Raw genomic sequence first — 12285 nt, 5'->3', positions numbered from 1 at the left:
TACCCTATAAAGGCATATTAGAGAGCCTACTGAAAAATGAAGCCATGACACCAATCAATGAAAGGTTGAAACTGTTGTAGTCTTCCTTTAGAGAAGAAGCTAGGAGTTTCTGAAAAGATAAGAAACTCAGGAAGAAAAGTGTGGAGGAGAAAGCAGGAAAAAAGAAGTAGGTATCAAGTGAGTGGGAAAGGTATATTCAGGTAATAAAGGATATCAGTTTAGGGCAGTGATGGGCAAGCTGTGGCCTGCAGGCCAAATGCAGCCCCCTGATATGTTCTATCCAGCTCAGTGACATGATTCCTAATCTGACGAATACAATGAGTGGGATACAATACAAAGAAACTTTGAAAGATTTGCTTTAGATACATACTGACAGAGGAGCATTTCCTTTCCTTTGGCCCCCTCTTTAAAAAGTTTGCCCATCACTGGGTTTAGGGAATAGGAAAACTTAGTGGAATCATTATATGCCAGTGTATAGTCAGGGGAACTATTTCTGTGCAGATAAAAAGCCTTTCTATGAAATTAAATAGAGATGACTCTTGGCGTGTAGTTCTGAAAATAGAAAATTTCTCTATTGGACTGGTCCACAAAGTCCAAACCATTGAATCACAGAACCTCAGAGTTAGAAGATGTCTCAGAGGCTGTCTGGCCCAAATCAAAAATGAACAGGAATCCTGTGAAAAATATTACTGTCAAGTAGTCATTTGACCTCCACTTGAAGATTCTCAGAGAGGAAGACCCCACTTCCTCTCCAATTCATTTTACATAGATTGCTATAATTTTGGGGAGTTAAAGTAATTTTTTCACCTTGAGTTGCAGCAGTATTGCTTTCTGCAGCTTCTACCTCTGACTCTTAGCACTGCCCTTAGGATCATGGTATCATTCAAACCTAAATATAACATTGAAAGGAAACTTAGCAGTCATACATTCCTACTGCTTTATTTCACAGATGGGGTAACTAAGGCCCAGGGATATTAAGTTTGACCAGATTCAAATAACTAGAAACTATTTGAGGCAGGATTCAAACTCAGATCTTTCTAACTCTATGCCTAATGGTCTATCTGGTATACCACAATAAAAACAAGGCAAATTACTCTTCTAAAAGGCAGATTTAAAATTTTTGAAGAAAATTATTGAATTCCCATGCTAAAATATTTTCTTTTTTAAGGCTAAAAAACTCCAATTCTTTCAAGTGATCCTCACTGATCAATATTTCTAGTTACTTCTCCATTCTGATTATTCTAATCTAAAAATACGTTTCACTACTCTCAAGGAGCTCATAATCTATTGGGGAGACTTGTAAACAACTGTATACAAATGACATACAGGAAAAATGGAGATTATCAACATAGAGAAGATATTAGAATTAAAGGTAACCAGGAAAGACTTTCTTTAGAAAGTGGAATTTTAATTTAGACTAACTGGAAGGAATCAAAGGAATAACGGAGGTAAAGATGAAGAGGAAGAAACTTCTATATATGGATGACAATCAGAAAAAATGCCAGGAGTTAGGAATAGAAGGTGTAATAATACTGATGTAAGGCAGAGGGAGGAAGCAGGTTTTGATTGGCTTTGAATACCCAATAGAAGATTTTGTATTTGATTTTGGAAGTGATTGATTGATTGTGAGCCATTGGTACTTACTGAGTAGAGGAATGACAAGTTAAGACTTGATTTTTAGGAAGGTCACTTTGAAAGCTGAGTGGATAGAGAGAGTAGAGAGTAGAGAAAGACTTAGAGAAGTCAAATTAATCAGCAGATCACTGCAATAGTCCTAGTGCAAGGTGATGAGGGACTGTATAATTGTGGTGACAATGTCAGGATAGTAAAGGGGACATATATGAGAGGGATGTGTTACAAAAGAAAAATCAATAGGCCTCTAAACACATTGGATATAGGGGGAAATAGAAAAGACAAAATTTGGGAATAGTACCATTGCAAATCTAAGTGACTAAGGCCCAGATGTACCCCTCAATAGTAACAAGGAAATTAGGAAAAAATTAAAGATGGGGAGAAGATAAGTTCAATTTTGAAAAAGCTATGTTTAAGATATCTAAAGATCATCAAATTCAAGATATCCAATAAACTGACAAAGAATAAGAGGTAAGAGGAGAACCAGGAAAAAATACTTTTGTAAAAGCTAAAGAGGGGGCAGCTGGGTAGCTCAGTGGATTGAGAGTCAGGCCTAGAGATGGGAGGTCCTAGGTTCAAATCTGACCTCAGACACTTCCCAGCTGTGTGACCCTGGGCAAGTCACTTGACCCCCATTGCCCACCCTTACCACTCTTCCATCAAGGAGCCAATACACAGAAGTTAAGGGTTTTAAAAAAGAGAATAAAGAGGATCAAGGCGAAGAGGGTAATTGACACTATTCAAAACTACAGAGAAGTAAAGAATGATGAAGACTGAGAAAAGATGGACAATTAAGAAATATTTGGGAACTTTGCAGAAAGTTGTTTCTAAACACTTTAAACTCAAAAAAAGACTAAGCATTTATGCTTCACGTTAATCACCTTTTTCTTTATTTTTGACATAAAAGTTCTTTAGCATTCCAAAGACTTTTCAAATAAAAAAGGAAATAAATAAAATGTGTGTTCCTACTTATAAAGAACAAATGCATCTAATGACACAAAACTTTAAATATTTTCTACTTTTATTGTAAATGAGAAGAAATACTATTGCATCATTTTTATTTCCCACATTAGTTTTTTCCCTTTGGACTACCAATATAATTCCACAAATGTACAAGAAACTATTTTAGAGTAAAATAAAATTTTATCTTTGCATGTAGTTTCCACAATTTACATATACAAATCTACAAATGTATATTTCATTTACAAAACTGCAGCAAATGAAGAAAAAATGCACAAGATATTCCTAAATGTGATTATAAGGAAATATATTTAATTCTTTGCTTTGTCTGTGCATATATACAATATGCAAATAATACAAATGATTATGATCAGATACTATAATTTCATTTAGAAATAAAAATGATGTTCATCTTACTATGTTTTCATTTCTTCGTGGATAATAATTGATGCATTGCACCCATTAAGTCAACTTTGAACTTTATAGTATTCTTATATTCAGGTTCTTCTATTAACCATGATATTCATTAGCCTTTCACATTTTACTCCTATATATCAATAATTTGAAACCCAAAAGAATCTGCTCTTTTCTCTACCACTATAGTTTTGTCCATTAACACATCATTACTCAACCAGTATAGATGCATAATTCTGTGCTGTGTATTAGGACATTCCTCCCATCTTTAAAGAACTGCAGTGAAGACATAGGACTTATCAAAGCTCAACAATGTCAATAATCACCCCTCTCATTCACAATTTGGAATCCCTTAGTCCCAAATCTTTCCAATGGGTCACTGGTGACTTTCAATCTGCCTTGTTAATTAAGGGATTAACCTAGAGAGCAAAGTTTTCTCTGGACCCCAGGGACTCTCCTTATGTACCATGTTTATGGCGGGCACACAAGGAGGCTATCCCCAGATGTATGTGACTTTAGAATAAAGCCTTTCTCCTGGAAGCTTTTTAGGCTGGGGTGCATACTGCAGCCAAGAAAGACATAGGAAAACCTTTGCTTCAAGGCCTGGTGAGTGAGTCCTTACCTCAATTCCAGGGCTGTGGACCTCCAGACATTTAATCAACCAGGAGATAGACTAGACAGGGAGAAGTGGGGAGTTGGGAGGATTAAGGGCACAAGTTAGGAACGGCAGGATTTTATTTGGAAATTCTTGAGTGTCACCATTTGAAATGAACATCCAGGATTTACCAATAAAATTTAAAGAGGTAGAGAAGTAAACTTAATATTCAGTCATTCTATACAGAATAATTTGCTTTTGTCCTTCAGAATAAGGAAACTATCTTTTAACTGTCTGTTCCAGAGAATGTCCCTGGTTCCTAACCTTGTATTTTGTGGTTTGTTCTCTCATCTGCAACTGGCAAACCCTGGCTGTGGGTTCTCCTCTTTTTAAGTTTTTTTTTTCTAGAGTTCTTATCTATCCCATTCAATGCCTTTTTCTCTTCCAATTTATTTATGTCAAATGCTATTTCTAATGAGTAAGCACTTAACTTTTTCAAATTGCTTTTACAACTATGACCTCATATATTTGTCATGATGACCCTTTGAGATAATGAGGTATTTCAGGAATTAGTATGTCCATTTGACAGGCAAATTAAGTTCACTTTCTAAAATATTTTGAGTCACTCAAGCTTATTACCAATCACAGTCTTCATTCATTCATCTATTCATCCATTCATCCAATATGCATTTACTAAATGCTAGAACAATAGTTCTTCAGGCTTGGCTGGATAGTGATCTGTTAGGTTTATTATTCAGATATGATCTGGATAGGATAGCCTCTGAGGTCGTTCCATTTTTGAGAAGTCAGGTTCTGAAATTTGCTATTTTTTTATAGCATCGACAATAGAAAAGGGGTAAAAGAGAAGCCACTCAGTGTAAGACTGTCAACTCCCAACAACTGGGAAAGGAATACTGGAATGTGTTTGATGGTACCATTGCAAATAATAATGGAAGAAGCCAAAAATGAAGTCAAGGGAGAAAGAACTGCTGAATTTTATGTAGAGTAAAGGCAACGAAGGACACCAGGGTTAGAAAAGGGACCAGGTTAAATTCAACTGAGCAAAACTTTCAGAGGCAGAAGCCCTGTGCAAGTGACCATTTTTCGTTCCTCAGTAAGGCTTTGTGTACTGCTGCCTTCCAGGAGTCTGCATACATTTTGTGTCCTTAGGAGAACAGACAATTCACATGGAGTGTTAATATTAGAAAATAATGCTTTACTGAGGGAAGAGAAGAAAAGAAAGGTCTGGTTCACTGCATCCCAAAATACTAGAATGTAGACTTGGAAACTTTTCTTTAACAGTTACATGTTAAGGGATTATAATATGAAGTTTGTACAGTAAAGGACACTTCAAAGAGTAGCCTTTCCACTGAAGATGATCACTTAGGCTCCATGGCACTCCCTTGAGTTTGGTTTTGCTGATAGACTAGTAGAGTAAATGTTACATTTAAGAAACTAGTTTTAAGCAACTATGTCGCATCAGGATACTGAGGGATAACAAGTCAACATTAAGAGGCTTCCAAGAAAAAAGAAGTGGAAACAATCAGCTGCTCCCTAGTTCAATGAAAATTATGAAAATCACACTAGGACTAGACCAAGGTAGGGCTAGGTAAAGTCCAGCTAATTTTCTCTAAAGTCATCCCTGGGAGTCTCACTTTTCCTCTTATCATTTGTCCCAAATTTTCTTTTAAAATAATCTCCATTGTTAGAATTGATACTTAAAAAAAAAAGAATTAACTAAGTATCATTTCCAAGGCAGAAGAGCAGTTAAAAGCTAGGTAATGGGGACTTGCCCGGTGTCACACAGCTAGGAAATATCTGAGGCCAGGTTTGGACCCAGAACCTCCTGCATCCAGACCTGAACCTCTATCTACTAAGCCATGTAGCTGTCCTGCCCCACATTTTCAAACCCCAATTTTATTCTTAGCTTTTTCACAATACAAAATCAACCTTATAGCTGCATATGGAATTTTACTAGGCTGCAAAAAAATCTGTTTTTAAATTTAATAAGAATACAGAAACAGAAACACAATTTCACAATACTCAAGATTACAGAATTTTAGAGTTAGAAGGGATTTCAGAGGCTATTCAATTTCTTCTTGAAGATATGCAGTGATTAAGAAAATTCTCTTACTTCTCAGAGAGCCCATTTCACTTTTGAATAGTCTTTTGAGTAAAACTACATTCCGCTATGAGTTGTTTCCTCTATTAGAATGAAGGGGGCACCTTGAACATAAGGACTTTCTTGCTTTTATTTTTCTTTCTATTGCTATTCCCATCCTTTAACAAAGGACTTATATCATAATAACAATACATTTGCATACATTCTTTTATTCGGTCCTCTTATGTTGAATCTTCTAAACTCAACAGTATCTGGCTTAGTTGATATCTATGGGCAGATTTCTCCTTTTTATTCCATTTTCTATCATAAAGCCCACCTGTACATAGGAATAAAATGCTATAGATCTTTAAAATGTCCTTTATTATATATTCTTCACAGAATACTAAGAAGCCATTCATTTTTAAAATCCCTGAATCTGTGTGTTTCTTTTGCAGCCTTTTCATTTATAAACAGTAGTAATGAATACAGATATACCTTGGATATATTGTATTTTCAGTTCTAGACTATCACAATAGAGCAAATATTGCAATAAAGCGAGTCACATGATTTTTTTTGTTCCCAGTACATATAAAAGTTATGTTTACACTATACCATAGCCAGTTAAATGTGAAATAGTAGTATTTATATAAACAATGAAAAGGAAATTGCCTTTAATTATTTAACCATTAATTGTTAGAGATTAATATATAATCCTTTAGTTAGTAAAATGAGACTATAATTTATAGTTAGACCCAGTTTTTAAAATTAACTCTATATAAAATATTAATCATAATAATATATAAAGAGGAGGGTATATAAAGATTGATAAGGTTTTGTGTTAGAATTTAGTAGTAACAAATTTAAGAATTTCTGTAATGCTTGAAAATGTTTGTGACATTTCCCTTGCCACACACTCCAAAATTTGGGACGTAAAGACAGCATGACTGGGACACCTCAAAAATGAGTTCTTTAAGAACATGTGCAACATATTTTTCTTATTAATACCTTCTGTTAAGCAATTGTCAAAAGACTTATAAGACCTGAAAATCTTCAAGAAGAGGTTGTATATTATACTTTGCTGACGTGTTGAACTCTGATCTGTTTGTGCTCACAAATAAAAGTCAGAACTTTGGCTTAGGAATTTTACCCCATTCTTTTTATTTTTTCAAGGTGCTTAATAAATGTTTTATTTTTTAAAAAATTGAATTGAAAATGATTTTTTTACTTAGATAATAACCTATAGAACCAATAAATGTTCCTTTAGTCCTTCACCGTGTCCTCTGGTTGGAAAAAGAAAGTTGATTGTCCATATATATTTGTTGTTAATTACAAGTAGATGAAGCAATATAGTGTCCCCCCTTTTTTAAATACCTTATCTCCATCTTAGAATAAATACTTTATGTTGCTTAAGAATGGTAAGGTTTGCAATGGGGGTTAAATCACAGAGCTAGGAAGTATCCAAGACCACATTTGAACCCAGTATCTCCCATCTCTATTCCTGACTCTCAGTGTTCTGAGCCCCATAGCTGCCCCCTGTAAAATGCCTTCTTTAAAAGTCACTCCAAAATTCTTCTTGTTCTCCATCCTTTTTGGAACCAAAGTTTTCAGTCCTTAGTCATTCCTGTTGGCAGGTCTCTGAATAAATGCCCATGACAAACTCCCCTTGGGGATATAATCCCTTAAAATTCCTGAGCCAGTCTTTATTTATAATAGATTTTCTATATTTTCTAATGATATAAATATTACTTTCTTAACTTATTTTTCTCCTTTTTCACATTTTTAAAATTTAACAATAAAAAGTCATTTTTAAAAATTATATCTTTTGTCTTTTCTTATGGTTAATAATATTACATAACATTTATGAATACAATTTGTTCTATGATTTTCCAGTTTGTCTATGAGGCAATTTAAAAATATCCCTTGGAGCCAAGTACTTTTCCCTTCTTTCTAATTTCTCCTTTTAGCCCCTCCATCTACATTTTAAAGATCACCTTTAATTTCTTTTTAACCTCTTACTTAATTTCTTCTTTATAATCTTTTATTTCTTATGTAAAAAAGTATTCCCCCCTTTGGATTTCTACCTCCATCTTTTGAGGTATATTTGTACTACATTTGTAATCATTTTTCATACTAATCAGTTGGTGGCACAGTGCATATAAGCACTTATCTGGAGTTGGAAAGATCTAAGTCCAAATCTTATCTCAGACACCAGCGCTGTGATCTGAGGCAAGTCATTTCATCTCTATTTGTCTCTGTTCTCTCATCTGTAAAAAGGAGATAATAATAGCACTTGCTTCCCAGGGATGTTGTGAGGATCAAATGAAATAATGATTATAAAGCACTTAGCACTAGAGCTGGTGCAGAGAAAAGCATGATATAAATATAAATATAAATTATTATTAATAATTATCTCTCCATTTTTATTTCCCCAATTAGGACTTTGTTTTAGAACCAAGCTTGGTCTTCCCCACCACCACCACCACCTCCCGCTATACTTTTTAGGTAGTTATGGTCGCCCTGAATTATTTCTTCCCTTTTCCTGAGTTCTTGCACTGATCCCCACTTATCAGGGTTAGGTCTCCTGGTTCTTTAATTTTTAGAGCAATAGATCTCTAGAACCACCTATGGCATCTCAGGACATAAAATCAGGAACACATAATCTCCTAAAGCCATGATGGTGAACCTATGGCACACATGCTAAATATGGCACACAAGGATGTCTTTGTAGGCACATGCACTGTTGCCTGCCAGAGTTAGTTACTAGAAAGGCAGAGGGACTTGGAGGGTGGAGTTGCTTCCTTCCCCTTCTGCACCATGCTTCCCCACTCCTCTGCCCAGCAGCCCAATGGAAGTGCTTACTCTCTCCCCTGAATGGAGCACTCAGGCCACTCCCCTCCCATTCTCCTTCCCCCCTCTGAGGTAAGGTAGAAATAGGGGTGGGACATGATCTCTAAAAGGTTGGCCATCACTGTCCTAGAGGAATCTGGTGTAGCAGTAGATAGAGCTTTGTTCTTGGAATTAGGAAGACCTGAACTTAAATCCATTTTCAGACAGTCACTTCACCTCTGTTTGCTTTTTGCTTTCTCAGTTTGTAAAATAGAGAGAGTAATAGTATATACCTTTTATGATTGTGGTGAGGATTCAATGAAATAATATTGTCAAAAAAGTGCTTAACACAGTGCCTGGAAAACAATAGGAGCTACATAAGTGCTTATTCCCTTCCCTAATTTCCTCCCTTCTACCTGAGCTCATACTGTGAAGGTCTGAGCACTGCAATAGAGTCCTAGTTGCTGGTTGCTGGGACTACAACTTCTCTTCTCTGAGGCTGATTACTTTGGCTATTTCTCAGGGGAGGTCTCAGCTTTTACTGCTTGGGGCACAGAGCCTTACAGACTGTGTCATCTCTATTTACACTATGAGGTGCTGGTTACAGCTGTGGTAATCAGGCTGGGAGATTCCATGTTGTTCATGGTTTCTTACTGTCTTTTTTCTTCTTTTTCTTCTTTTTTTAAACAGTTCTTGGATTTCTTGATCAGTATTCTTTCTGGTACAAATTTTACTGTTTTACTACAATAGATTTGTTGGGGCTAAGCAGTCTGCCTCCCAATCAGTAGCATGTTTCTCCTCTAGAAATGGGGAAAATAGCAGTACCTTCTTTTTTTTTTTCTTTTAAACCCTTACATTCTGTATTGGAGCCAATTGGCTCCAAGGCAGAAGAGTAGTAAGGGCTAGGCAATGGGGATCAAGTGACTTGCCCACAGTCACACAGCTAGGAAGTGTCTGAGGCCAAATTTGAACCTAGGACCTCCCGTCTCTAGGCCTGAATCCACTGAGCCACCCAGCAGCCCTCTGCAGTACCTTCTTCACAAGTCTCTTATGATGATTACAATACATAATAACTTTAAAAAATTTTTACAAATATTAAAATTTTTACAAATATTAAAATTTTTACAAATATTATTATTTAACATTATAACTATTTCCCAGTATATGTCCCCCCTCAATTTCTAATATGTAACAAAGAAAAACAGAAAAAAATTGGACACAGAAAGTAGATGGTTGGAGCATACAACATGAAATATCTATAGTTTCCTATTTCTCCATGGGAAAAAGATAGAGAAAGGAGAATAGTGTTTCATTATCTGCTTTCTGGGACATTTTTTTTCTTATAATCCTAATTATATCATTTATTTTATTCTTATAATCCTAATTATATCAGTTCATATAAGTGACTCCTTATTTCTCTAATTCTCAATAGAATTCCATTATATTCATATAATAAAATTTGCCCAGTCATCATTTCTTAACTAATGAGATCCCTCCCTCCTTCTTCCTTCCTTCCTTCCTTCCTTCCTTCCTTCCTTCCTTCCTTCCTTCTTTCCTTCCTTCCTTCTTTCCTTCCTTCCTTCTTCCCTCCCTTTAATTCTAGTCTATGATTCCAGACTTATTTCATATTCTTCTCCTTCATAAATTTTCTGTCTCAAATTGTCTTATTGTTCAAGCTAGCCCACATGCTTTGAATGCACTAAATCTTCACCTCTTATAATCCATAGCTTTCTTCCTGGCTTGTCCAAGGCACCAGCCCCCATAAGAATGTGTTTCTGAAGCCTTTTTATAATAATCTTGAAATTACTTAGATATATCTTCCTCTATAGTAGAATAACCTTGAAGGAAGGGGCCATTTTTATGTGTTTCACTTTTTCTTTGTATCCCCAGAACAAAACATAACATGCTTTACATATATTCAGTGCTTAATAAGTATATGCAGAATGATGGTTATACTCTAGATATCAATATCTATATCTTTATACTATAGCTATATATAAAATGAAAGGCTATACTCTGCTTTTGACAGACAGTATCTGGGGAATGTTATTTCACTGGGGGACATATTTGGAAAAAAGAGAAGTTAGAAAAATATATTCAGAAAAGGATAATCAGTGTGCTCAAATCTATGCCATCCAAATAAAGGGAAAGGGAACTCAGCATGTTTAACTTGGAGAAGTCTTTAATAAAACAGGTATTTTCAGATTTGGAAGGGCTGTTAATTTATTCCAAAACACAGAAATAGGTTCAGTGTTGGAAAGTTATAGAAAGTGACAATTTGAATTTCTTTAAAGAAAGATGCCCTAATGTATCGTTATAAAGAAGAGGAATAGACTTTGAATTTTCCATTTCTGGAGAATATCAAAAGGAGACTAGATTGTTAGGTATGTCATTTTCAGAAATTTACATTATGAGGTACAAATTAGATAAGCCTCTGAATTCCCATCCTATTCTAAGATTATATTATTCTAAAACTTGCCTGTTTGATGAATGAAAGCTCACATTTTCTTTATTTCTTTCCAGGATAACAGAGACCCAGAGTGGATGAGTCAGTATTCAACAAATCAGATAAGAGTAATTCTACAGTGATTGGGGTCTTTTACAATTACACAAAAGATGTATTCTACCAATAACACACAGTTCCACCCTTTCTCCTTCCTGCTGCTGGGTATCCCAGGACTAGAAGCTTTCCACACCTGGATTGGCTTCCCATTTTGCATTGTATATTTAATTGCACTTGTGGGGAACATCACTATTCTATTTGTGATTAAGACAGAAAAAACACTCCACCAACCTATGTTCTACTTCCTGGCCATGTTATCCACAATTGACCTGGGCTTGTCCACAGCCACCATCCCCAAGATGCTGGGTATCTTCTGGTTTAAGTTGAGAGAAATTAGCTTTGGGGCCTGTCTTAGTCAGATGTTTTTCATTCACAACTTCACAGGAATGGAATCAGTTGTACTAGTATCTATGGCCTATGACCGATATGTGGCTATTTGTAACCCCCTTCATTACAGCTCTGTCCTCACCAACAGGGTGGTCACCATGATGGGCCTCGGGGTTTTAGTGAGGTCTTTCCTCACAGTGATCCCCTTTGTGTTCCTGATTCTTCGACTACCATTTTGTGGGAACCATATCATTCCCCATACCTACTGCGAACACATGGGACTTGCTCGATTGGCTTGTGCCAGCATCAAAGTCAATATTATCTATGGACTGGGCACTATTTGTATCCTCTTTTTGGATATCATGGCCATTGCTTTCTCCTACATGCAAATCCTGCAAGCTGTCTTCCGTCTCCCCTCTCAGGATGCCCGCCTCAAGGCCCTCAGCACTTGTGGATCCCATGTCTGCGTCATCCTGGCCTTTTATACCCCTGCCTTATTCTCCTTCATGACCCATCGCTTTGGAAAGAAAGTACCCCAATACATTCATATCCTTCTGGCCAATCTATATGTGGTGATCCCACCTGCTCTCAATCCTGTCATCTATGGAGTCAGAACCAAGCAAATCCAAGAGAAGGTGCTGAGAATGTTTTTTCAGAAGTGATCTAATAGATCAAAAACTTCAGCCCATTTTTTTTTGACACTCATTGAGACTCTGGGCTCCCCAGGCAATCAAAATAGACTCATCCTAGTTATGGTGACTGGATATGACTTTCTAAAGGCAATTTTATCTGTCCTCTTGAAAACATATCCATCGTTGGATTCAGCACACACTAAATTGTTTTGGGACTTTACAGGCTATTCCCCCC

At 36.1% G+C, this 12285-nt stretch overlaps 1 protein-coding gene across 1 annotated transcript; it reads left to right on the top strand.

Annotated features, from left to right (window-relative positions):
* Nucleotides 1-11144: 11144 nt before the first annotated feature.
* Nucleotides 11145-12080, top strand: LOC123238718 (olfactory receptor 52E2-like). The gene has a single exon (XM_044665925.1). It carries the CDS (start codon nt 11145-11147, stop codon nt 12078-12080), a length of 936 nt encoding a protein of 311 aa, XP_044521860.1.
* The last annotated feature ends 205 nt before the right edge of the window (nt 12081-12285 follow it).

Source organism: Gracilinanus agilis, chromosome 3 (genome assembly GCF_016433145.1).
Source record: "Gracilinanus agilis isolate LMUSP501 chromosome 3, AgileGrace, whole genome shotgun sequence".
NCBI lineage: Eukaryota > Metazoa > Chordata > Mammalia > Didelphimorphia > Didelphidae > Gracilinanus > Gracilinanus agilis.
The sequence above is the reverse complement of the archived record's forward strand: the minus strand, read 5'-3'. Positions and strand labels throughout refer to the sequence as shown.